The sequence below is a fragment of the Polyodon spathula genome, chromosome 26, assembly GCF_017654505.1.
Source record: "Polyodon spathula isolate WHYD16114869_AA chromosome 26, ASM1765450v1, whole genome shotgun sequence".
In the NCBI taxonomy this organism is placed as follows: domain Eukaryota; kingdom Metazoa; phylum Chordata; class Actinopteri; order Acipenseriformes; family Polyodontidae; genus Polyodon; species Polyodon spathula.
The window spans coordinates 18,397,258-18,424,179 of record NC_054559.1 but is presented as its reverse complement, the minus strand read 5'-3'; the positions used below and the strand labels follow the sequence as shown (position 1 = coordinate 18,424,179).

Sequence of the window (26,922 nt, the reverse complement as noted above, 5' to 3'; positions counted from 1 at the left end):
GTCACCATGACCCTAGATTCTTAAGCGTGGCATAGATGTCTATGCCAAGTTGTGTACTGTTTGCTGACGGGGAAGGCAATAGGCTGGAACTTGGAAGGAGGGTCGGTGGCTAGCTAGCGTGACTCTCATGGTTCCTGTCACTTACAGGTGGCGGGGGTGGGGCAGGACTCGCAGGGCTTGTTCCATGCTTTGCCCACGTTGTAGGAGCAGCAGCACATCTTCTTGGTCATGTTGAAGGAGAGCTCGTTCTCACACGTGTCGTTGAAGTTACGGTAGCACACGCTCTTTCTCATGTCTGCAAGACACGGAGACAGAGAGAGAGAGAGAGAGAGAGAGACCTCCGTCAGGGACCGCCACACACACGGGTTTACAGACACACCGATGGTTACAATCCTAAGCTGACTGATCTTTACTTCTACAACCTCTGCCTACGCTTCCCCTTCATTGCACATTGATAAATAGACAGACGCCAATCGTATTTACTCTGTCCCTTCCAATACCCACTTATATAATTGATTCCCACTCTACTCCCCAATACCCTTTGCAGTAGTTTCAGTATTGGATGCTAGCTCCCAATATTGCCCCCCCCCCCCCCTTTGTCCAGGGCCCCCATGGCCTTACGTACCCATGCAGTTGTTGCCCCCGTTGACCTGCATGTATTCCGGAGGGCAGACGCAGGTGTAGTTGCCCAGCGTGTTGTAACAGGTGCCAGGGCCACAGATCCCAATGTGGACTGTGCACTCGTCAATATCTGCAAAAACAAAACGTCCCCAAAGCATCAACACTATATTCAGCTAGAAAAGGACCAGTGTGCCTGTAGCTATTGTTTTAAAAGCTGCTAAACACTCCCACTGAGTCTCGGTATCTACATACTACTGTCAGTCTTTTCCAGGGTACAGAATCACATTCAAATACGCATGATGAACAGAATAGTATATTACGCCCTGCAATACAGATTATATATACAACTGTGTAAATCAGGGTCTAAAAGAATAACGAAATATCATTCTGCAATCAGCCACTTCCCTAGTCTCTCCAGTTTCTTCTAGATCCTCAGGCCCCCCTTCCCAGTTCCCCTCTCCCCAGCCCCCATGTCTGAGGGAAAGGGATCGGGGGGGCCCCCCCCCCCCCCTCCATGTCCCCCCTAACAGCCTTTCCTTTCCCAAGCCCCTCCCCCCCGGTCCCTCACCCCCTCTCCCCAGCCCTCACCCTCGCAGATCCGGGTTTCCTCGTTGAGGTGGTAGCCGGCCGGGCACTCGCACTGGAAGCTGCCAAAGGTGTTGACGCAGTTCCCTCCCTGGCACAGGCCTGGCAGCTCCTGGCACTCGTCGATGTCTGCGGCACAAACGTGGGGTCAGCTGTGAATCCCCAGGACTGGAAGGGACTCTCCCTCCTAGTCACAGCTTACCCTCTAATAAGCAGGGCTGCTGTGCTTGCTGTGCATGGGAGCAGGCAGGGGAATGCATTTCTTTCTTTCACGTGAACACCCCCGTGGAAGCTTGATGGTCTATTCCGCTGACAGCGTTCAACAGGGAGGTGACTAGTAAAACCATCTTGAGTTATGGAAACTGCAAGATCTGGGGGAGTATCCGTGACAGTTCACCCATGATGTCAACAACCCTTAATACTGTTTTACAGACATGTCAGATAATCAGTTTAAATACATCACTACTTTCTTTTTCCATTGCTGTAGTAAAATACTCATGGCAGTCAGAGCAATAAGCTGTGAATCCCAATTGCAGGAGCCCGAGCTGAGCACTCACCCTCCAAGATGACAGTGATGGGGTTGGGGCGGAATCCTTCGCCTCCGGGGCACAGCGTCTTGTACTCCGCTGGAAGGGAGAGGAATGGGTTAAATCACTTTTAAATGTGTGCTGTACAATACTCTGCAGCACAGAAACAGAGCATGTCAAGTATTCTGTTGCATTCTGTTGCAAATATATATATTTTTTTTCTGTGTGAAGCGCTTTGGGATCCTTGTGATGAAAGGCACTATAGAAATGCGGATGGTACTGTATTTGATAATGGAGAGTATATAACACATGTGGCAGTGCCGGAGAGAGTCAGGTATTCCATTGCATACGGTGTAATAGATCCGATCTGTAACAGTGGAGGGTATATCACACATGTGGGCACGTACTGGAGTTGACGAGGGGGCACAGTTCACAGGGGTTTCCCCAGGCGCCCCCGAGGGAGCAGCAACAGGATGCCCGGGTGACCCCAACACCGATCTCCGCGCTGCAGGAAAGTCCGCCGTCACCTCGCGTCAGGGTGTCCAGGAAGCAATTCCCAACACGTGTGTCTGAGAGAGAGAAAGAGAGAGAGAGAGAATTAGCATTTAGACCCTCATTCAAACAAAACCCCTGCAGGACTGAACACTTTTAACGGCCAGCAGCTTCACTAAGAACACCTGTTACAAGAAATACCTTAACAGCATATCATAATGTTCAATTCAGCCTCACTGCTACTTTTCTGTATATTGTACTTCTGTGACTTCTAGGCAGGTATTTTAATAAGCTTCTGGGTAATAGGAAAGACAATCTTAAAATACTATTTTGAAATGTATGTTTAATTCGAATGATTGGAAAGTCCAGAGTTTTGCTGAACTCATCCCCCTATCTCTCTTACATAGCCCTGTAAGGATGTGTCAGTGCTGCAATACCCAACCCCTCCAGTGAGAGGCGCTCTTACCAACACAGCCCACCCCGGTGGGGTTCAGCTCGAAGTCCGGGGGGCAGTTGCACAGGTAGCTGCCCGGGGTGTTCACACACAGACCGTTGATGCAGTTCACAGGGTCGGCACATTCATTGACATCTGAAACACAGCAAGAGGGAGACAGGCAGTCAGAAACACAGTTAGGGTACCAGTGTCACCCATGCAGTATATTAACTGTATAGCCTAAAACAAATCTGAATGTTTCGCACAATGTATTCTGCTAAAGTGCAAGCATAACACCTGCAAGGTAAGAGCATGCAAATTAAAATCTGGTCAGTATGTAACATACATACGCACTGAAAAAGCTAAATATAGGGGATAGACTTGGTGGTCCAGTGGTTAAAGAAAAGGACTTGATACCAGGAGGTCACTGCTACTAATCCCTGCTCAGCCGCTGACTCACTGTGGGTGACCCTGAGGAAGTCACTTAACCTCCTTGTAAAACCAGAAGTCCTATTGTAAGTGACTCTGCAGCAAGTCACTTTGGATAATAATAATAATAATAGAGAAAGACAGGAATAATGCATGAGGGTGAATGGCATAGCATGACTAATCTTTTAATATTGCTATTGGGTTTAATGTTCTGTGAGCAGCTGGATGTAGAACAGGGTAATAATTCATGTGGGAAAACCTCCTCGTTAGACCTTAAGACATCTGGGATCAATTGCACAGATACGGAGGTCCCATGGAAGGATGTTCAATGTAAAGTGTAACCATTGTACAGACAGTTAAACCAGTAACAGGTGAGAGGAATCCCCTGGCAAATAGGAATCCTGTTGTTCTGTTCTTTTGGAATGCAATATGAATGGAAAGTTCTGGATTGCTCTTATAAACAAAACGGCTTATTCGACAAGAAGCGTTCATTCGCTAAAGTAGATTGTTTTTTGCATTCTTTTTAGTGTGTTGAGTAGTGAAGGGTGGTCTGGACTCACCTGTGCAGTTTCCTCCGCTGCGGTCCAGTTCATACCCGTCGTCACAGATACATCTGAACATGGCCGGCAGGTTCTGACAGGTGCCGAACACGCAGATGTTCTGGAAGGTGCACTCGTCGATGTCTGGGGATGGAGAAAGCACATGCAGGAATTCACTGACAGGTCAGGTTGACTGAAGGGCAACATCTGTTAGCATGGAGCCCTCAACCCAACAAATGAAGCCACTAACACAAATGTATTGAGGCCGTCTCTTTCAAGATATACATGATAAGAGGCTTGAAGAGTATGCAGCTTCCCAGGTGTCTCGTGCACAGGCACCTGGCATGATTGCAGCACGCTCTGCTCTGTTTCGGAAACCGGAAAGGGCTTGTATGAGACTCACCCTGGCAGGCCTTGTTGTCCTCGGTCGGGGTGAAGCCCATCTCACACTCACAGCGGTACCCCCCGGGCGCGTTCAGGCACTGCCCGTTCTCACACAGGTTCACATTGTCTGCACATTCATCCACGTCTGGGGCAGAGGGAGAGGGGTGGGAGTAAGCAAAATTTGTTGCTATTTAGCTACGTGTCTAATTACAACAAGAAAGACATAACGTACTTAAACTTGACTGCAATTTCATTTGCATGAGAAATTGACTCCTATTGCGTAGCAGTTTCACCTATTCCAGGCTTTGCTACTAGCTTGATTAGCCAGTGTATTGTTAACAAGCTCAGATGTGCCTTGCTAAACTCATAGTAAATCCAGGAATGGATCACACTGCTATGCAATGGGAGTCTTATTTCCATCCCTGCAGTAAATGTAATTACATTTCCTAAAGCTGTTCCACCCTTGCCCCCCCCCAGTAAGGGGCGCTCCTTACCTGAGCAGAAGAAGCCGTCTCCGCTGAAGCCGTCCTTGCAGGCACAGCGGTAGGAGCCAGGGGTGTTGTGGCAGTTGGCATTGGCATTACAGTTGTGCTCTTCGGTGGCGCATTCATCCACATCTGCAAAACCACACAAAAAATCACGCTAAAAATTAGCACAGTGCTAAAAAATACCTCCACCCTAATGCAACAAATAGGTGTTGCAGAGAATGTATGCTATCTGCTAATGAAATAATCATTTTCCCACCTTCGTGCACAGGTATAGCTATGGCCAAATGTTTAGCATCACCCTATAGAATGAACTCATTTTCACGACGGTCGAATGAATCCTGCTGAATAATATTAAGTTAACATATTGAATTACATACCGCTTTATAGTTTTCCATATACTTAAAAGAAAAAAAACACACATTTTACATTTCAAAATCTATCATGAAACACTGTACTACTACTGTGGCTTCCGGCAGACTTTTTGCGATATCACTTTGTAGTTTCTTTGATTACATGATGTTAAATAAGAGGTCTATGTCGCAATCCTAAAATTCTACGGTGATGCAAATATTTTGGCCATAGCTGTATCTTTCCACCCCATTGCTTCCCCACTCAGGTATTCTGATTTCCACCACCTCACTTACCCACACACTTGAGCCCATCCCCTACCCAGCCATCGCGACACCGACACTTGAAGCTCCCTGGCACGTTCACACACGCGGCGTGCATGTCGCAATTGTGCGCTCCGATCTCACACTCATCGATATCTGAAACGGAAACACAGACACTGCAATCAGTTTCGCTATTTTTCCAGCCAGCGCAGAGCAGAAGGAGTATGTTATAATAAATTCAGCACAGACTAGGCTAACATTGAGGATTCTAAGGCAAAACTTAAAACTACTTCAAGCAGACAATCATTCCAGCGCCTTCATCAGTCCAGCATTACAGTAGGTAATGCCTACCTCGTGATTTTTACCCTGATTTATCTGATGTTAATGTGCAAGGGTAATGCAGCAGCTGTTTCCTGCTTCTGCTAGCTGCAATGCCTTGAACCCGTGATAGTGCAGCAGTAACTGCAAGGTGGTGTGCCCATGCATGCCCCATACCTGTGCACCCCGTTGTTCCCTTCTTCACAAAGTAGCCCAGCTGGCAGTGACAGATGAAGGAGCCCTTGGTGTTCTCGCAGTCGCCATGGAGACAGATGTTGGGGTTCAGGTCGCACTCGTTCACATCTGGGGAAGCCCATTGAAAAGTCAGTCAGTTCAGCCCTATTCTGGCAATTTCGGAAGAGATTTGAACTAGATACAGTCGTTATTTTGTTACAGAGAAGTATAGATGGTTTGGATCGTGGGAGAGTTGGAGACTCTGGTATAGTAAGATGCAGGGGTGTTTATATTATAGTAAGGGACACAGCAATGTACAATAAGGTGATGGGATCCGTGGTATTGCTGTGCAGCAGAGTGGACAGGGCAATGCTTACCGATACAGGTCCGCATGTCCATGGACGACATGAACCCATCGAAGCAGAGGCAGCGGTACTCCCCGGGGATGTTGGTGCACTGGCCCCCGTCACAGATGTCAGGGTTATCCTCGCACTCATCGATGTCTGCAGCAAAAAGTAATGATGCTTTAGAGACAGCAGGGGGCGCACAGCGGGGTCAGGTCAGAGGAACATAGGGAGGTCTACTTTCCACCAATCATGTAGAGCTCACTGTCACTGTCAAACAACTGCAACAAATCATACGCTTGCAGGGAGGCAAGGTGAAGTCTGTCTCGCATTTCCTTGCATGTAGAACTTCTCGTCTCCCAGCTAACAACATCAAAAGTGTTTGACTTGCAATCCCATCTATTTCTCATCTGTGAATCAGTGGGCTGTTGAATCTGCAATGCAGGTGAGCGCTGTTTAAGTGTAGGGGTCTCACCTGCACATGTTCTCTTATCAGGCATCAGTGCGTAGCCCCCCGCACAGCTGCACTCATAGCTGCCGTCCGAGTTGGTGCAGTGGGTGTCACAGCCTCCGTTCATGATGGTACACTCGTCGATATCTGGAACAACACAGAGGCGATCAGGACTGGGGCACTGGGTTCACTGAACTGTGCTTTAAAAAGAGTTCCAGCCGGTGGCTCTGCCGGGATGGGGGGGTGCTTACCCACGCAGCCCTGCCTGTCTGGGGTGGCCTGGTACCCGGGGTCACAGGAGCACTGGTAGGTGCCAATCATGTTGACACAGCGGCCGTTTCTGCACAGGTTGTCACTCAGCTCACACTCGTTCACATCTAAAAAAACGGCCAACGCAGCGTTAGGAGGGAAAACAGGTTTTATCATGTTCAACACTAGGGCTTTTCATCAGCAGTTAAAGATAGATCTATATTTGGAAAGCAATCCATCAAATCTTACTTTAAATATTTTAAACGGAAACACAAAAGAACTTTTAACTCTTTTTGCACTGAATGTTTTGGGGTTAGACTACTACTACAATTCCACATCACCCATAGCTATAAAACACTCAGATTGTTGTTGACAGTAAAATGCTACTAATTGACCATACAGTCTTACTATTGACCCTGCAACAGTTTTTGATTGAACCCAGGAAACAGAGGGAGATATTGTTGACAAGCCTTACCCACACAGGACGTCCCGTCTGGGGTGAGCTCGTGGCCGGGGGGGCAGGTGCACTCGTAGCTGCCGTCGGTGTTGATGCACGTCCCGCCACGGCACAGCAGGGGGTCCCTCTCACACTCATCGATGTCTGCCCAGCAAGAGAGAGAGCATGTTAGATAGATATTTGACATATTCATTAAACTGCAGCCAGACTTGCTGCCTGTGCAAGGTCCTTTCAGAGGTTTCAACTGCGCAGCGATAACATTTCAGATGAAAATCCATAAAGAGATTAGCCTGACCTGAGAGGTTATTTATCTATTGCTTTACACACTCACTTGTAAGGTCTTCAGTCATGCTGAAAGAAAGTTAAGGTAGATAAGCATTTGAGCATAGTGGATAAAAAGCCCTGAGGTACAATTCCTAATTTAGACCTGCCAGCTCCAGAGCCATATGAATCACTGTGAGTTAATGCTCTGATCTTGTCTGTGTATCAGATGTACAGTACCGTACTGATCCCTGTGTGTTACATGCTCTGATCTGTGTGTTATATGCTCTGGTGTGTGTGTGTGTGTTATATGCTCTAATATGTGTGTGTGTGTGTGTGTTATATGCTCTGATCTGGGTGTGTTATATGCTCTGATCTGGGTGTGTGCGTGTGTTATATGCTCTGATCTGGGTGTGTTATATGCTCTGATCTGGGTGTGTGCGTGTGTTATATGCTCTGATCTGGGTGTGTTATATGCTCTGATCTGGGTGTGTGCGTGTGTTATATGCTCTGATCTGGGTGTGTGCGTGTGTTATATGCTCTGATCTTACCCATGCAGTTTTTCATCATCATGAAGCCGCTCTCGTAGCCCTCAAAGCACTCGCACTCGAAGCTGCCGGGCGTGTTCACACAGGCGCCGTGTCCACACAGGTCCGGGGAGATACGGCACTCATCGATATCTGTACACACAGGCAGAGAGAAGGGGGGAGGTGTCATTGTGCCTCTGATTGTGTTTCCAGAAACACAAAGGGGTAACTTTCATTTAGCTGCTAAGCCCACAATCATCAACTACACAATAAAATTGGGAACAGGATTCATGTGAGTGATCGCTGTAGACAGGCGATCAGCACTTCAGACCAGCGTGGTTCCAGAACAGTTAAGTCCCAGTCTGCTAAACCAGAATTACATTAGGTGTGCCCATATAGAAAATGTTTTAGCTTAAAGTACTATTTTATTAAATAGGTACTGTATTCATTTTAATGGCAATGAAATGTACAGCTATGGAAAAGCATTTTGTAAAATGATAAGTTTATGCAATAAAAAAGAGATGTGGAGTATATAGTTCAATAATTAATTGTTCTGCAGTTGCTAAAAAGTCCAGAGGTCAGGGTATTTAAAGTTGTGAGATGGTGCTGGAAGCTGCTCCTCGTCGCCTCCTACCTGTGCAGTTCCTCTCCTCCATGTTGAGCGCGAAGCCGCTGCTGCAACGACACCGGAAGCTTCCGATGGTGTTCCGGCACGTTCCGTGAGAGCACAGCCCGGAGAACACCTTACACTCGTTCACATCTGCGGAAAGAGAGAGGGGGAGAAGGAGGGGTGGTGAGACTCCTATTGATAACAGTTGATGCTTTCCTGGTTACTTCTACTGTAAGTCTTGTCCAGTGATTTGGCTTACAATATTATAATACATAAACTTGAGGACAGGATGGGCTAACTTTAAATCAAGCAATAGAGTCCTGTTTGAAAGGCTTACCGCCTGTCAGTTGACGGAATAAGAAGGTAAAAGTACAGACAAGCTCAACCTGCAGGTAATTGTGATTAGAAATCAGTGATCATTGCCTTTATTGTTAATTCCATACAGCTAGTCCTATCTGAAAGTTCTGTGCTCGACTACCAATCGGTATAGGCCTTGCAATGCAGCTCCCTAATTGGCTGATGAAAGTTCCAGAGCATTCTAATAGCCACGTCCTGACATAAGTTCTTGTGAAGTGGACTGTGTACACTGTATAGCAGCCGGATCCTTCCCCCCCCTCCGGTACCTTTATAGAAAGCTCGTCCCGAGAGCACATCCCCGCGGTTGGCGAAGCCCGGTCCTCGTGGGCAGATGGTCTCGTACTCCTGGGTCCCGGGACTGGGGCACGCCTCGCAGTCAATACCCCAGGCAGCCCCCACAGAGCAGCAGCACATGTCAACCCGGTACTTCCCAGGCAGGGGCTCCACGCATTCATCCTCCTCCCACTTCATATAGCACTGCTCCACCCGCACGTCTGCACAGAACACAGCCGTCATTCACAGCGCACGGAGGAACTACACAGAGCATTTCACAGTCTGCAGTCATTTGGGGTTTTTTTATGCTGGTATTACTAAAATGAGACTCAGTAGTGTGCATTTTCAACTTTATTTTGTTGTTGTTAAAATGCATTTAAGTTAAATACCCTGGCATAAAGGGGCATGCAATGTGAAACATAAACATTATTTAATCTGAAACAGCTATTGATTATCAGATGGTCAACTGAATCTAGAACACAAATTTCAAACATTATTTACTTAACCCGGATTGAACAGTAATACAAAATGGAAGCATAAAAAATAGAACAATTCCAATTTCCATGATCCACCATCAGTATTTACAGGATTTGTAACCCTGTTCAGATTGAAAATACATATTTATGAAGGATTTTAAAAGCTATTGTGAAGAGGCTGTTTTATCTTCAAAGGCAATGTTCCAAAGATGAGACGCCTGATATACCCATATTAGATCTCAATGTAGAGATTTTAAAAATAGGCGCATCATTTGAGTGCAAAGATAGAGTTACATGATCTCTAACAGAGATGTAAGGTAACTTGGATAATTTCCAGTGTACACCTTCTAAACATCTATACATCTACAACCGGCAAAGACAGCATCCCTCTACCCAATGCCATGAAAAGGGAAAAGCTTTCTACAGATGATCTTTCTACAGGATGCCCCGTAACCCCAGCGCCTCACTTACCAACACAGGTACGGCCCGTCCCGTCCAGGGTGAGTCCCTCAGGGCAGACGCAGGTGAAGGACCCCGGGTTGTTCACGCAGCGCCCGTTAGTGCACACTCCCGGGAACACCTCACACTCGTTCACATCTGGGCAGGCAGGGGGAGGGAAAACAGCTGGGTTAGGGGGGGGGTCCGGTAAACCAAACTCCAGATGTTGAAAAGCAGCTCCACACTGTATATAGAAGATACCCTGCAGGGCTTACCTTCACACACAACGCCCTTCATTCTGGCATAGCCTCTTGGGCAGGCTGTGTCTGCAGAGAGACACAGAGAGAGAGAGATGATCAGACCAGAATTAAGTACACCTCAAACACACTAGCAGTACACTGTGGTGACATATATTGGCGAAATTCCTGCAGTGCATCCTTTAATATGCTTGTCATGACTTTGCTATATTCTGGTTTGCTGAAAACTGGAGAAATCAATAAACCTTACACTTATTCTAGTTTGGCCATTTTTAAAAAAAAATTATTAAGGATTTATGAACGATTGGTTCCTGTCGCTGGGTTTGATTATTGGGAAAAACCTCCTCACCGATCTCACAGCGGTCACAGGGGCTCCCCCAGGCCGCCCCCAGAGTGGAGCAGCACTCTGACTTCAACGTGGCTCCATTGATGTTCACCTCACAGCGGCCATCGTTGATGTTCAGCCAGCAGGTACCCTTCATGCTGTCTGCAGAGCGAGAGAAACCCAGACGGGTTACGCACAACACACAGGCAGTCCGGGCTTGAGATACAAGGGAACTGTAGAAACAGAGCAGGCAAGCAGTTTTATAGACGGCTCTCACCCACGCAGATGGTGTTGGTCGAGTCCAGCTTGCTGCCGTGCGAGCACTCGCAGTTGAAGGACCCGGCCGTGTTGCGGCACACCCCGTTCACACAAGGGCTCGACTCACACTCGTTGACGTCTGAAACGCAAGTAAGGGGGGGGGGGGGGGGGGGGGGGGGGGTGCGTTAGAGGACTAAACCACAAGTTGACACAAAAGACTGACTCATTTTAGAAGAATCCAGCCATACAAAATACTTTCAAGGCTATTGACACACAGTACACTGAGACAGGGCTGGCTGTAGCTAGTGGAGACTCACCCTCGCAGGTCTCAGAGTCCGGTCTGAACACGTATCCCTTGGGGCAGGTACAGGTGTAGCTGCCAGGGGTGTTACGGCACAGGCCGTTATCACACAGCAGCCTGTTCACAGCACACTCGTCGATGTCTAGAGGAACAGGAGGGGGTTAAACCAACAGGGGAATATACAATAGAAAACAATATATCTATATCTCTCTCTATATATACAATAGTGTACACATGTATTAGAACACCCCATTGCTTCTGTTGTAGAAAACAATTAGACCTTCTGGTGTGAATTTATCGGAAAATCTTTCAAGCAGATCAATATCCTGCAAAGTGCCAAGTCCTACCCTGCATTCATGGGATAGAGGAATTCAGAGAGGTTTGTCTGATCTGCTGTATAAAGGGGTGCCCACAGGGGGCGCTATGACTCACCGATGCAGTTCTTGCCGCTGGGGTCTGACTCGTAGCCTGTGTTGCAGATGCAGCGGTAACTTCCTCTCAGATTCTCACACATCCCGTTCTGACAGATATCCGGGTCCAGTGCGCACTCGTTAATATCTGAGGGACACACACACAGAGTTCAAGAGGCCAGTCTGACAGCACACTCAGATTACAGATCAACAGCATGCACAATGCTTGTTTCAGCTGCCTTTAACCATTGGTGCTTTACTCCTTTCAACGAATAAACCATCTGAGCTTTACTAAGGAGATAAATAATCATGCATTAATAAAAAGCAATGATAAAAAAAAGTATGCACAATAATTTAAGAAAATACTTTACAATTAGCATTTCAAATGTAAGCACACGCTGTATGAACCGAGACATTCTTTTCTACTTGATTCCAATTCCGTTTGCGATGCATTCCACACATATTCATATGGAAAGCCTTATTCTTGGCAAATCGTAAACCCACCTCTCCCGTCAGCTGTGATTCCAATGCCACTGCTGCAGAGTGCCTGGAATTCGGCTGGAGAAACAGAACGGGACAAGGGTTAGAGACAGACAGCGTCACAAGCAGGGGAGCAACACAACACTGCAGGGAAATGCAGGTAATCTTAAACACAGCACAATACACACGACAGTCCTGATGAGCTGTACTGCCTTATAATTATAACACAGTTACTACACTTTGATGAGCGCTACTGTGATTCACATCACATTTGACCTGCACTCTAAGAACCAGATTCCCAAAGCTACTTCACACCAATACTTACAATACAGTTACGATTCTGAAAAGAATAAGGAATAAAGAAGCTTTACAATGCAGTGTATTGAAAGGGTGGCGCTGCTTACCGGAGTTCCTGGCAGGGCAGGGTTGGCAGGGCTCCCCGAAGCCGTGCTCTTGGCTGGCACAGCAGCACTCGGACTTGGTGACGGCGCCGGGGAAGGGCCGGTTGCAGGTGCCCTTCTTGATGCCCCCGTAGCAGGTGCTGCGCATGTGGGTGTCCACGCAGACACGGCCGTCCACGTCGATGGCCAGCCCGGGCAGGCACTCACAGCGGAACGAGCCCTCCGAGTTGATGCAGCGGCCGTTCATGCAGATCCCCGGGGTCTGGCACTCGTCGATATCTGAAAAGGTGCAGGGAAGGGGAGAGAGGGGAGGGGAGGAAGAGAGAAAGCAGAAACGCAGCCCGTGAAATCAGGCCAGTCCCACGCAAGGCGCTTTTTACCATGCATGTTTTAATGAAACGACTGCAAGGACGATCCGTATTCCAAATGCATAGAACCAGAACAAATACTGAAGCTGTGCTACTCTTTAGTCAGTCAGTGATATTTTGTGTGTCTTTATTAGAAATCACTGGTGATTAGAAATGGACAACTCTACAATGAATAGGCAAACCTCACATCATCGTCTGCCTGCTGACTACAATCGGTAGTGTAACCCATCCTTACACATCACCAAGTATCCTCCCCCTGCATCTTGACTGTGTAGCCCTTTAGCACCATCTGGTGGCAACTAGAATTATGGCAGCAGACCTCCTCCAATATCGCATGCTCGTTCCCAAGTCCACCCCTGTTGTTCTCCCCCACCGTCCCGATTCAATCCCGGTTCAGTCCCGCTCCCCCTCCCAGTCATACCGGTGCAGTAGCGGCCATTGGGAGCCAGGACGAAGCCGGGTTTGCAGATGCACTTGAAGCTGCCGTCCTCGTTGATGCACATCCCGTTGAGACACATGTTGGTGGTGGCGCATTCGTCATGATCTGAAACAGACAGGTGTCAGGGGTCAGCGAGCGAGTGAGCAGCTGATCGCTGCAACAAGGCACCGTCACACCCTTTACAAGGGAAATCTGATTTTGTATTAAAATGGTAGAGCAATAAAGTAAAGCAAAACTACCAAAAAAAAGTGTTTATATAACTATTTAGGTGGGAAGTTATGCATCGATTAAAATCGATTTTATCCTATTGTTTTCCATGGTGTGACTGCAGGTCTGCACTCCTGTAAGGAGTCTAGGGACAGAGTGCCCTCCATCGCCCCCTCCAGGAGAGGCGCGGTATCGCTGGAGCACTCACCCACGCAGTTCTTGTCGTCGGGTGTGAGCTCGAAGCCAGCGTTGCAGATGCACTGGAAGCTGCCGTCGGTATTGACACAGCGTCCGTTCCTGCACATCACTCCGTTCATGATGCACTCGTCGATATCTGTGAGGAGGAGCAGCGGCAGTCAGGCTACACTGGGAGCGTCTCTTCAAAACATTGCAGGTTGCAAACTTTTAATAACACCAGCTGCATACGTATTTAACTTTTGAGACTTCATTTGGTGGGTTTTTTTCCTTTCTAAGGAAATAGTGCTGTCAATTTCCATTGGATTATATTTTCCGAGCTGCAATTAAACGCGGCAGTTTAACAGAGAGGATGATAAAGGATAGTATTTATTATTGGTCATTTCTAGTCATGTGATGTGTGACATAAAATTGTTATCCTGTTAACTTTTTTCTTTTTTTTTTTTTAATCTAAAAATGCATTTTACCATAAAATAAATATTTTGTATTTTTGCATGATGGTTTTAGAGACCCCTGCTGCTGAGAGATGGGACATACCAACGCAGGCCTGCTTGGTGGGGGTGCTCTGGTATCCCTCGTGGCACTTGCAGTGGTACGACCCAGGGTTGTTCACACAGTCTCCGTTCACGCAGGGGTTGCTGGTGCACTCGTCCACATCTGAGCAGCAAACAAACAAGAAAAAAACGATGAAACGGCAGGCTGTGATAGGCTGGCAGGAGGGCTGCTCCGCCCCCTGAGTAAACAACCGGCTCCAGCTGAAACAATCTCCCACTGAGCCCTCGATGGGAGTCGGGGGGCCCAGGCTGCCTGCCTGCCTGACTGCCTGCCAAGGGGAGCTTAGAGCTGGGGGTTTATCTTGGCTCTACCTCAGCCAGGATAAACAGCCCCTTCCTGCAGAGACTTCGCTTTGGCATTGGGGAAGGGAGGCGATTCAAATCAGCTTCCCCAATTAATTCCTTGTGGTGTGCTGGCTGGCTGGCTGGCTGGCTGGCCGGCTCACTGGGAGCCATATTAACAGAAACTTTGTAAATCCAATCTACTCCTCCTACTATGCACTGGACTTGCCCGACCTCAGCACCATGTTAGCAGACCCTCAACTGATGCACTATCCTTGCACTACTGCACTACTATCATGTCATCGTAGATACAAATTGTCTCAATCAGAAGTAGTTATCTCATATTGTATTCTAGTAGTATTGAATTTACTGTAAACTACACTGTATTTAAATATTGTTTTGGACTGTAACCTTGTATTGCCCTATAACACCTGTAAGTCGCCTTGGATAAAGGCGTCTTGCAACTAAATTAAATAATAATAATAATAATAATAATAATAATAATAATAATAATACAGTGATTTAGTGGTGCAGCTGCTGTGTGTAGGGGGTGGAATATGAAGTGGGAAATGTCTTGTTCAGGTGAGTTGTGATGCTCACAGGTGTGCAGTGCTGACAGTCCTCTACCTACCCACACACTCTCCACGCACGTCCTGTCTGAAGCCCATGTTGCACTCACAGCGGTAGCTGGAGGGGGTGGGAATGCAACGTCCGTTCAGACACAGGTTAGTGAAGTGCTTGCAGATGTCAATGGTCTGGTTCAGGGTGGCTGTGCCTACAGACGAGACACATGCAAAACAAAAAGGAGGTCAGGTCACACAACTTAAGCTCCATCAGAAATTTGTTGACATTTTCTTTCCAGGTCTTTAGACATTGATGATTTAAAGAGACTCCTGCAGGACTGTGGCTCTCCAGGACCAGGGTTGGCCAGCCCCGTACTATGGTAAACTTTTATAAGGGCAGAGATGGCTAAATAATAAATCCTGATCCTTACCGATGCTGGAGCTGGGAAGACCGTTGCCCCTGCTACCCGCATTGCCCCCGTTTCCGCTATTGCCCCTCTGGTCGATGTAACCCCCGTTCCCGCCTCTGCCCGGCCCATTGTTGTAGTTGAAGTTAGGAATTTGGGGGAACCCCCCGTTGCTCCCCCCACCATGGGGAACTCCAGCAATACACAACCGGTGAAACTCATCTGGAAGAGAGAAGGAGACGGGTTTGAGATGGAAACGTACCTACTGGGTTGCAATTTCTCTCAGTTAACGTCTACAGCTGAGGGAACACAAAGCCACTTTTTCATCAGGAAAGTGGCTTGAAACCTGGTTCCAGGAGACGGGGAGACCTAGTTTGAGGTTGCTGCATCAAACTCCAGGTCTCCCCTGGTGTGCCACGCAGTGGCCTGAAACCTAGTCTATTGAAACCAAGTTCCAAGCCTTTGTGTTCCCTCAGCTTAATGCCTTCAGTTGTGGTTTGAGATCCCATGTAAGCAAGCCCTTTGTGTGTGTGTGTGTGTGAGTGTGAGACGAGTTCTCAAGCCCAGCCCAGTGGCCTGGTCAATGTCACTAAAGAAAGGGAGGTTGCCATTAGCTCTCCCCCAAAACAGACCTCCTTTCCTGATAAGGGGGAAAGAAATCAGGGGACTATTAGGGGCCATCGACTCTCATTTCATCTCGGGGGAGTCTAAGGCATTAGTGAAATTACCCTTGTTGTTCTGTCAGGAAAATGACCTCTAAGCATTTTAATAGTGTCACGCAGGCCCTTGTAATCGCTCCCTGTTTGATAAGCAAGCTGCTACAGGATTCAGCTCCCCCCTCTTCCTGGCGACAGCTTAAAAGCCCAGTGCAGGAAATAACCTCATTTTTAACACATTTCTCATTGTGAAAAAAAAGTGTAATTTATTTTGCAACACACCACATCAGCAAATCAATAGGTGTGCATTGTGTATTACATCAAAGAGTGGGCTTAACTGTCCAGACAAGGTTTCTTAATTCTACTAACCTAGACCACTAGCGTTTGTCAATAGAGATCACTGTTGTTTTCTGCACTGAAGTATACATATGCAATTATCTTCCTGTCTTAAAAGACTGCACACTGTGCTATGCATTCGCAATGGCTCTCGCTGTGATCAGTATCAGAGCTCTACTCACCGGAGCCTCTCACTGGACACATCTCCGGGATCTGGACAGCTGCCCAGCAGCGGCCTGTTTCACAACAGCATTGCATCTTGGTGTACTGTCCACTCTGCTCCCCGGCGCAACGGCCATTGGCCAGAGAAGAGAAACAAGCTCCCACGCGTTGATCTGCAGAGAGAGAGAGAGAGAGAGAGAGAGAGAGAGAGAGAGAGAGAGAGAGAGAGAGAGAGAGAAGGGCGAGGGCATGAGTTTAATAAGAAAGTCACACCAACAAAGCAGCGCTCTCAAACTTGAATGAAAGTCAAGCAGACACATCTTCAGCAGACACATGTTTCAGCAGCTGGGTTTCCAAAATCCAGATGCTAGTTTCTGTTTTTATTCCCCGGATTTTAGGACTGAATGCATTTAAATAGTCAAACTTTATTCTGATTTTTTGTAACCGAGCAAAAAAGCTGTCAGTTAGATGGCTGGTCCTTTTTTATGATGTACTACTACAACTTAAATACGAGCGAGAGTATGTGTGTGTAAATGGGCTTGAAAGAAATATCCAACAAATCATTTTAAACTGCACAATACAATGAATCTCCTCCCAGCGGCTGAGGAGTTAATAACACTGACATCAGCACAAGACACATACTTACCTCTCGGCTACAGAGCTTGCTGTTCAGTTGACGGTAAGTCATTTGTCTTTGAACTTTACGGTTTGTGGTTCACATCCAGCCCTCGTATTTCCATTCAATTCACTGGGCTGAGATGCCAATTCATTACAGTGGCGCCCAAACAGGGTCTTCAAGGGCTGGATGTGAACCGTAAACTGTATGGTTCAAAGACAAGCAACTTATCATTCAACAGCGGGCTCTCAGTGAAGAGATGTGTTTTATGCGGATGTCAGTATTGTTAACTGATCAAACACTGGGAGGAGAGTCATTAAAACACATCGGACTGCATGAACTCTGACTATCTTCACTCTAACGAGCCAGCAATCTGGAATGAATCAGTTCCATGTGGATTCATTGCAAGCCAATTACCTGTAACATGGAAAGCTTTCTGTCTGGCTCAGACGCAGTGTGCTTTAACTGCTCTGGACTCTAGAGCACAGGCCAGAGAGAGTGAGAGCGAAGGAAGGCTGAAATTGGAAGCAGATCTTCCACACAAATAGATGCTTTCAGTTTGAATAGAGTTTTATAGAGTGAGGTTTTTAAAGCGCTCCGGATTGAAAGTCATACGTTCCCAAGCCAGTGCTCCAAACAACACTTCCGGACACATTTCGAGATTCCAGGCTGGGAATGTGGGTCTGAACCCCTGTGCAAAGCGTTTGGGAAATCTTAAACTTTTAAAACATAATATTCTTCAAGAAACTGATAATAATTTGCATGTTTTTGCCTTTTGATTTCCCTTCAGTATTTTTAAAGAGGTTTTTTGTCAGATTTGTGTTTAAGGTGTATTGGCATGACACTCATTTTAACGCACATTATTTGCTTTTGCACTCAGTTTTAAAGGAGCATTAATAACAAACTTTAAACTGCCCCATTAGAGTGGCCCTAGAGCTTTGGAGAAGGAAGTGTGTTGGGGAGGGCAAAGGCATGAGAGAGGTTGACAGGACCCCTTAGAGAGAGAGAGAGAGAGAGAGAGAGAGAGAGAGAGAGAGAGCGAGAGAGAGAGAGAGAGAGAGAGAGAGAGAGAGAGAGAGAGAGAGAGAGAGAGAGAGAGAGAGCGAGAGAGAGAGAGAGAGGCCAGAAACAATATTGTATGTTCTGGGCTTGGCAGTGCATTCTGCGTGGAATGTTAGCTCTGGGAAATAGCTGCTGCATGATGCACTGGGCCCAGGTTCTGTCTCAGTCTGCTAGTGGGGCCTGTAACACTGGAGTTATACAGACGGCATGCTGGCTCTCTGCTACAACACCAAACCTGCCCAGTAACTCCACAGACTGACTCTCTCGTTCTTAACCCTGCGTGTGCCGGAGGCAACAAAGAGGGTCATTGTGTTAGCCCAGTCCAGATGTCAGCTGTGCAAGCTTGCTTGGGTTTTATCAATGTGTCCCTCGCTTTCCTCTGTGGTAATTCAATGCAAACACTGATCCCAGACACACACACACACACACACATACACACACACACACACACATACGTTTCAATTCCTATATTTGTGAGGACTTCTCATTGACTCTCACTATATTTTTATTTACTGTTTCTAACTCCAGTCAGACAAAACTCCACACAGGGTGAAAGTCTGCACATTTTAATAAAAAAATTATAAGGTGTATTTAGTTCTTAAAAACGCGTTTTACAAAGTGGGGACGCCCCCACAACGTCGATTTTTCACAAGTTACTATCTTTGTGGGGACATTTTCTCGAATTTTGTCCGCACATTGATAGTATTACCTGCTCACACACACACACACACACACACACACACACGCTGTCATATTTAAAATCTCGTTTAAAAACACATCTCTTTGAAAAGGCATTTCCTGGTACACTGCCTCGAGGTTCTAAATTGATTTTAAACAGCTGACTAACAACTGAAATGTTTCTTAATCTTATTATTTTGAATCGTCTTTGCTCTGCTCAAATTTGCTCAGTGCTTTGACAGGCATATTAATCAGTTAAAATAAAACAACAAGATTAAACCCCCCTAATTATTTCTTTCACCGTTCAGCAGCTTCTCCCGCTGCTCTCAGGGCCAGCTCTTTACTAGATCTCAGTGAGCCAGGCTCGAAGACAGCTTGGGAGTCTGTCACACTTACCCATGCAGCGTGTCCCATCAGAGCTGGTGATGAAGCCTCGTGGACATGTGCACACGTAGCTGCCAGCCGTGTTAGTGCACTCTCCCCCATCACACACTCCTGAGATAGTACTGCACTCATCGATATCTGAAACAGACAGGAGAGCACCATCAACCACAAACTCAGCTCTCTCTCATATTGTAACAGACCCGTACCCCTCTCTACTGTAACAGAGCTCCCAACTCTCCCTCAATCTGCACCCCCTATACTGTAACAGAACCCCCAACTCTCCCTCAATCTGCACCCCTCTATACTGTAACAGAACCCCCAACTCTCCCTCAATCTGCACCGCTCCAGACCTCACAGTGATGTGTGCCTCTGCTTTACTGTACTATGCAATATGTATTCTGCAGGTAAGACTTGAAAGGGCAGCTCTGTGGTAGAGCATGCAGTGACCCATTCTCCCTGCTGCACGGGGGAGGTGAGAGAGGTCACCACGCTGCTATACAAACCCAGAGTCAGCATTCTCAGTGAATGGGACCAGACTTTACCCACCGCGGACAGACAGCTGGATAGAAAAGGAAACATCTGCCACCTGGATAAATGGCCACTTAACTTGTGAGTTTCTGTGTGTGTGCGCGCATGTGTGTGTGTGTGTGTGCTTCTGCATGTGTGTACTATATGTCTGTGTGTGTGGGGGGAGGAGGGGTGGTCTGTTTTATAAGCAGACCGTTTTTGCTCACTACCATTTGACTGTAAATGTACCTATTCTTTTTTGTCTTTTTTTAAAGTGTCAAAACCATTAAAAAAAACTTGCCTTGTCTCTTTCCTCTCTCATTTCTCTCCACTCTCTCTTTTCCCCCCTTTCCTTTTTCCCTCTCCTCTCTCCTCTCTCTCTGCCTCTCCCCCCTGTCCTCTCAGCTGAATGGTGTCAGTCCAGGCCAGAACGAACAGTAAGACTAAACAGCCTCCCAGCTGGTAGCTTGGGGCTGCTGCATTACAGTCTCCCTTTGTCCTGTAATTACACCTCCCTCGCTCCTGGACAACTTCAAAGACCGAAGCGCACCTTTCCACAGCGTGGTTACAACAATCCGGCCTTTTACAAGAATGGCCTGCTGTTCAGGAGTCTAGGACTGCCTTCTTTCTTAATTAAAGGACTGGTCCTGAATGTGTTTCTGCTGACTAAACCGTGACCCTAGACATACCTAACCTGTAAAGGGTTAACCCGGGCCCCTATACAGACTGATCCCCACAAGGACTGTTCTCAAGCGGCGAGTGATTTGGACCGCATGGATAGACGGGCAACCCCCTCTTGTACGAGTGCACCTCCTATAGCAAGCAACACCCTATAGAGAACGAAGGCACCCCAGCTAGAGACTGATGCTCCGCTCCCAAGGGCCCCTATAGGAAAATCATCCACAACTGTAAGAAAGTAAATCAACTAGAAAACAATTCAGCTAGTTCCCCCCCGAAACACACACACACACACACGCACGCACGCACGCACGCACGCACACACGCACAGCAAGTAGAGCAAGCCTGAGGCTGGGGAAAGAGGCACCATGAGAACCATCACTTCAGGCAGCTAATTAGAAGCTACAATTTTGTCAAATACAATAATTAAGGAGTCGGAATAAAGAAGCCTGGTGTAACTATTCCCCTCCACACACGCACCAACGCACGCACGCACCCACACACGCACGCACACACCTACACATGCACGCACGCACACATTGAGGGACTTCTGCAATACAAATTTAATTATACCTCAGTGAAACTATTGTCTTCATACTAAATCCGTTGGGGAAAAAACATGCAACCCTAATGAAATGAACTTTCCCAAAAAGACTATTCAAGCCTTGTCTTTGAGACACAACCCCTAAATTAGAGTCGTCAAGGTCATGAAAAAAAAAACCCTGCGGTCTAAATATGTAAGTGAGCCATATGGACGGACAGACAGACAGACAGACGGAGTCTTTCCAATAATGATGTCTCTTGTGGCACAGAACATTGAAACAGGTTGGATCACAATAGGATACGTGGTTCTCTAGATATAAGTGCGCTCTCTATTGCTCATACAAAAATGCTTTTACACCCACACGCTGATCTCAGGACATCTGTTTTCTTCACCCCCCACTATAAAAGCCCTAATCTAATCTATGTATTTGGTCACTTTCCTTTCATGGGCCATAGGAATTTGCTCCTCACTCCCTGCCTTTTTGCCTAGCCTTCGTAACACTGATGGATAGGTCAGTCTCCTTGAATAAGTGTCTTTTACTCTCAGAATGTACTGCTGGATGTTAGAAGTCATGGATGTTGCCCCATGTTAAGGGAGTGTGGTGTCCTGTCCACAGCTGGCATCACAGCGACTTTACTCACCCTCGCACTTCTGGTTAGTCTCACTCTGCTTGTGCCCCGCGGGACATTTGCACTCGTAGGAGCCCACAGTGTTGATGCAGTTCCCTCCCTGGCACAGTCCTGGGATGGCCTGGCACTCGTCCACATCTGAAACAAGAGACAGGGTACCCTTTACAGCAGGCATGGCAGAAAGAGCCCCTTGGACCAACAAGCATGTGGAGAACTGCTAGACCCAGACCAAACGACAAGGCAGTTTGGATCTGACTGCATGAGTCTGAGGCCAATCCTCCACAGGCTCTTGTCTCCTTCCTGTTCAGTTTTTTTTTAATTTGTGCGCCATTACATCACTTCCAACCAAGCCGGTGGCCCCATTCCCAGAGATTATCTCATCTCACCCCATGCGTTTTGGATGAACTGTTGAATTTGATTCTGAACGAAAAAAGGCTAATAGCTGCACTGCACCTCGTCCAGCACCGTAATTGCCTAACTGGGGAAGTAGAAGCGCTCCTGCCCCCGCAAAAACAAAGCCAGCGGGATCCAGCAAACTCAAAAGTATTTCTTATTCGAACGTCACTTTCAATGGCGTCATGGTGCATGTAATCAAGGTTGTTTTGTGTTTAAGATGGGTAAACTGGGAATTGAGCGCCCTGGCTAAGCAAGACTAGACAAGGGTTTGTCACTGCTTGTTTGAATTATATGAATAATACACTCCATAAATTATCGCTGGAATAAGGCCACTGCTCTACAACATTTGCCTGTAATAGCTGAAAAGTATTATAACTAAAACATATTACTTAAGTGAAAGGCAATTACTGTTGTCCATTCGACAATAGCCTTGCCAGCCCTTATAAAAGCTTTCCACAGTAAAAGCATAGCACAGCGTAATAATGGTATAGCACAGGAAAGCGTGGTAAAGAATAACAAGTTACGGTAATGTAGTTATCAGGATAAACTATGCATAGGAAAAAGCATGGTAGAACTGCAAAAATACACCAAGCCCACCCTCTCACTTACCCTGGCATGCCCCCGTGCGGATGTTGGGGATGAAGCCGCGACGGCAGGGGTGAGGCTGGGCTGGGCACATCTCACAGGGGTGGCCCCACGCCCGTCCGATGGTGGCACAGCAGAGGGTTTTGGTGCACACGATGCCGCTCAGCTGCCCCTGGCACATCTGGTTATTGACCTGAGTGAAGCAGGGGCCAGTCCGGTAATCTGGAGGAGAGAGAGAGAGCGAGAGAGAAAGAGAGACCTGTCAAGAATGCAGGGTAAATACCACATGGAAGAGTCATCGTACAAACTTGTGGCCTAGAGTGTTCTGACGAACGTATGGTGCCTGCTTTTTGTTCCGTTAGAACAAATTTTGTCTCCATTATAATTTTTTTTTTTTGACAAGGAAAGTTAAATAACTAGCCAAAAAGACTTGGGTTTCTGTAAAAGCAGCAAACAGAAAGCCCATTGTTTAAAATAAAATGACTGCCGCATTCCCTATAATTATAATATCACAATAGTTAATAGCTAGTGCTATAGCAACTATTACCCAATTGTATACAACAATCAGTGAAAGACAGCAGCCCCCCTTCTTTCCAGCCTCTCTCCTACTGACAACTGTGACCTTGCAGCGCAAATCTTTTCTTGGACAATTTGAGGAGAGGAATGTTTGAGAGTGACCTGCAAGCCTCGCTGACCTATCGAGGGGGGGGGGGGGGGGGGGGGGGGTCGACACACATCTGGGATTGATCAGAGAGCGTGGCCTCTCACTGCCTTCACTCCAGATGTGACTCAATCTACCCCACCCCCATACTCCCTGAAGTTTGACAAGAATATCGATTAGTTCCATCCAGGTCCCACTGGACCTGCAATGTTTCAGCTATTCATTTAATTTCTATTGATGTGTCTTCTGCTAGGGCTGGAAACTAGACACCCATTTGCTCAGCTGTTTGAGCCATTCCAGACTTTACTAGAAACATAATTAGCCACACCTGAGGTTGAGACCGTTAGAGCGATGGTAATTAAATGTGCATTGGCTCATTAGCTCTGCTTAAACAAACGCGTTTTGTTTTTTGTTTTTTTTGTTTTTTTTAAATTAAGTGCGTGTGTCTGTGTTTGTGAAAAGTCTAGAGGATGCAGTCTGAGTTTGCCTGTGGATTTACGGCAACCTGGTTTCCTTTTGCAGCTTACATTCCAACACATCACCTTGATTTCATAGCAGTCACCGTGCAACCTCTTCCAAAGACTAGGGACAGCCTTCCTGCATTAACAAAGCATTATTCTGTGCCTACAGTAATTAGGAGCCCATGATCATTAGCGAGACTGCACAGGTACCTGGGCAATAATGCTTTGTGTTCAGTGCCACTTACTTTTAAAGGAATTGTGCACAGATTAGTATAGCACACAATAGTATTTACAAGAAACTTTGCAATCAGTAGAACTGACTGGCGGTATCTAAAAAAATGATATTATTGCATTTTTGATATGGGGAAAAATTTATATAAAAAAATAGGTAACTGCTAAATAGGTAACTGCTAACACACATCTGGGATTGATCAGAGAGCGTGGCCTCTCACTGCCTTCACTCCAGATGTGACTCAATCTACCCCACCCCCATACTCCCTGAAGTTTGACAAGAATATCGATTAGTTCCATCCAGGTCCCGCTGGACCTGGATGGAACTAGTAAAGTAAATTTAAGGAGCTTTTTTTTATTATTATTTTGAATACTGGTATTACCTATTGCTTGATTTCTAGTGTTTCGCATGAATCATAGATCCATAGTCTAAAAGCATGATGCCTGTATGAGACACAAGCGCCATTCCTGAGTAGAACATGCCCTGTGGACACAGCTGGCCAAACGTCTGTCTTCTTTCTACAGGGCCCCAACACAAGCTATAAAATCCAGTTCGGGGTCAAAGATGGGTTCCCTATCCCTGAATCTCTCCCCAAAAAAATGCCAGTGCCCCACTCCGCCCCAACCTCTTCTCCAGGCTCCATCTGAGCGTAGCCCCCTCCTGTCCAATCCCCAATTAAAAAGGGAATAACAGACTTGCTGGACTGAAAGGTCAAGGCTCCTAGTAAAGAAGGAAACATTAGGAATTCAGGTTTTCCTTTTGGGATTTTAATGTTTCCGGGATTAAAGCAAGCCAGTCTCTAAAAGCACAGTGATTTATAAGAGACCTAAAACAAGCAGCAGGCAGCAGTCTCTCTCTCTCTCTCTCTCTCTCTCTCTCTCTCTCTCTCTCTCTCTGGCGATACACTTGGAGTTCCCGCCATCATTCATCAAAGAAAACTCAATTTGTGAATTACTTAAGAGGTCTGGCACTGAACTGAAGGAGGCTGATATGATTTCCACCTCAGAGGTACAAAAAAAGAGACATCTGAAGTTTAAACTCCTATAGTCATCAAATAGGTAACATTGAGAATATTAATAATCTAGTACTGACAACCAAATAATGATGTGCCTCTATTGCAGCAATGTTATCTTGATTTATTGAACTTGTACTCATCTTATGAAATCCCTGTAACTATAAATGTTTTTTTTTTCATTCAACCAGCAAGAACATTTTGCATTTCCCAGCTATTTCTCGTCCCCGTGTCCCTGTAGTTCCTTGAATACCCAGCAGGGGGTAGCCCACCGCTCTTTCCTGAGCTCCCTGTCAAAACCAGCAGAGCCTCCTCAAAGCTTGCCTCACGCACCAATCCCATTCCAGTGTTTAACTACTGCTTGGGAGTCTTCAGCAGGTCTGCTTTCTTAATAAACGTAAGGGAGATGAATCCGGCGGAATATACGACCCTCCTGTGCACAGAGGTAAAAGACTTGGCTGACGTGAGGCTAGTATAAATCTCAGCTTCCCCTTTTCTCAAGCACACCCCAGGGATGGAAACAGCCTCTACCAAGGTGGAAGACCAATAAACGTCATTTCACATGTCAGTGAAGACTTCATCAACTTATTTTTTCTCTCTTTTCCCTTCCTGGAATTGACTATTCTGTCAGGACGATTACAACACTTGTCTTCAATTATATTAAAAAACAGTAACAGAAAATTGATAATTCATTGATGAAGACGGGACTCTGTTTATATAAAAGCTTCCGGGATCGCAAAAGCATTAGTTTTAATTATAGATAATTCAAGTCCTCACGTAAACTCTACCTAATCTTTCAAGTTCATCTTATCAACCCATCACACCTACCAGCCACTATGTCACTACCAGCCTGACAGCCCCCACGTCCAGGGTGCAGGCAGACAGGGTTATAAATGGCCTCTACTGTACGCCAAGTTCGTCTGACACTCAGGAAGCAAGCCCTGAAACTGGTGTTTCCGTGACACTGATAACATTTTACAGGAAACACTTAAGAGAGACAGAGCGGACATTTTCAACACAGGCTTATAAGGTGTTCTGAGGTCCACCAGGACAGAGCACCACTCACCCACAATAACGAAAAGGAAGAGGGCTCTGATTAGGAGAATAGCCAAAACTAATACCCAGGCAGGTTTTTAGTCCACCCTGAACTGAATCAAATGCCTCTCAACCAGACAGTCCTAAATATGCAGCCTAGTCTGGACTTCAGCCTATTCCTTTTACACCAGCCTACTAATTACACAGCGAGGAGGGGGAGCAGTCTGTTTTGCAGGGTGCATGGCTTATTAGTGTGTGTCTTTGTTCTTGCTTCGCTGTGACTGTGTGTGTATATGTGTGCACGTTAATCCAACTTAATCCAGAGCAGCAAACTTTTTTTTGTAGCTTGATGTACACTTTTGCACACATCTGGTTTGGCTTTTTGTTTGTATATATTTCTCAACATGCATCAGATAGCAAATTAGTATTGGACTTGCTACAGTGCCAAATTACAATCCAAAGAATTTTAATATGGTTTTCTGTGTGTGTGTGTGTGTGTGTGTGTGTGTGTGTGTGGAGTGTGTTGCAGGAAGGCTGTAGACCGAATAGTGCATTCTAATTACTGCCAAATGTTCCTAGTTAGGCGCTTTAGGGAAAAGCCAGGGGCCAGAGAATTCTCACGCCAAGGTGAACTTTCTTAAAGGAACAGCGGCCCATTTTTCTCCAGAGGATTATTATTTTTATTGTTTCGCTCCATTCCTCAGAACAGAATTCAGAAAACTTAACTGCAACTTTATAAGAGACTGCAGAGGATAGACACAGCCTGGTTTTAGTTAAATGCTAACTAAAAACATATA

The 26,922-nt window shown here is 46.4% G+C and overlaps 1 protein-coding gene across 3 annotated transcripts in view; it reads right to left on the bottom strand.

Annotated features, from left to right (window-relative positions):
• LOC121300811 (fibrillin-2-like) overlaps window positions 1–26,922 on the bottom strand; it is a 55,318-nt gene that overhangs the window by 10,800 nt on the left and 17,596 nt on the right. For 2 of the 3 annotated variants that reach the window (XM_041229690.1, XM_041229691.1), the window contains exons 7-41: window positions 22,749–22,946; window positions 21,756–21,881; window positions 19,398–19,523; window positions 16,666–16,818; window positions 15,516–15,713; window positions 15,153–15,296; window positions 14,223–14,342; window positions 13,699–13,824; window positions 13,266–13,388; window positions 12,480–12,755; window positions 12,100–12,153; window positions 11,618–11,743; window positions 11,202–11,327; window positions 10,904–11,023; window positions 10,651–10,788; window positions 10,320–10,370; window positions 10,078–10,203; window positions 9,124–9,351; window positions 8,525–8,650; window positions 7,915–8,043; window positions 7,121–7,246; window positions 6,648–6,773; window positions 6,421–6,543; window positions 5,979–6,104; window positions 5,605–5,730; window positions 5,143–5,265; window positions 4,505–4,627; window positions 4,030–4,155; window positions 3,648–3,770; window positions 2,692–2,814; window positions 2,141–2,302; window positions 1,764–1,832; window positions 1,210–1,335; window positions 626–751; window positions 146–295 (exon numbers count right to left, since the gene is read on the bottom strand). In XM_041229690.1, the coding sequence (XP_041085624.1) occupies window positions 146–295; window positions 626–751; window positions 1,210–1,335; window positions 1,764–1,832; window positions 2,141–2,302; window positions 2,692–2,814; window positions 3,648–3,770; window positions 4,030–4,155; window positions 4,505–4,627; window positions 5,143–5,265; window positions 5,605–5,730; window positions 5,979–6,104; window positions 6,421–6,543; window positions 6,648–6,773; window positions 7,121–7,246; window positions 7,915–8,043; window positions 8,525–8,650; window positions 9,124–9,351; window positions 10,078–10,203; window positions 10,320–10,370; window positions 10,651–10,788; window positions 10,904–11,023; window positions 11,202–11,327; window positions 11,618–11,743; window positions 12,100–12,153; window positions 12,480–12,755; window positions 13,266–13,388; window positions 13,699–13,824; window positions 14,223–14,342; window positions 15,153–15,296; window positions 15,516–15,713; window positions 16,666–16,818; window positions 19,398–19,523; window positions 21,756–21,881; window positions 22,749–22,946 (4,692 nt within the window). The remainder of the gene's footprint in view (window positions 1–145; window positions 296–625; window positions 752–1,209; window positions 1,336–1,763; window positions 1,833–2,140; window positions 2,303–2,691; window positions 2,815–3,647; window positions 3,771–4,029; window positions 4,156–4,504; window positions 4,628–5,142; window positions 5,266–5,604; window positions 5,731–5,978; window positions 6,105–6,420; window positions 6,544–6,647; window positions 6,774–7,120; window positions 7,247–7,914; window positions 8,044–8,524; window positions 8,651–9,123; window positions 9,352–10,077; window positions 10,204–10,319; window positions 10,371–10,650; window positions 10,789–10,903; window positions 11,024–11,201; window positions 11,328–11,617; window positions 11,744–12,099; window positions 12,154–12,479; window positions 12,756–13,265; window positions 13,389–13,698; window positions 13,825–14,222; window positions 14,343–15,152; window positions 15,297–15,515; window positions 15,714–16,665; window positions 16,819–19,397; window positions 19,524–21,755; window positions 21,882–22,748; window positions 22,947–26,922) is intronic. The other variant, XM_041229692.1, reaches the window with a different exon arrangement.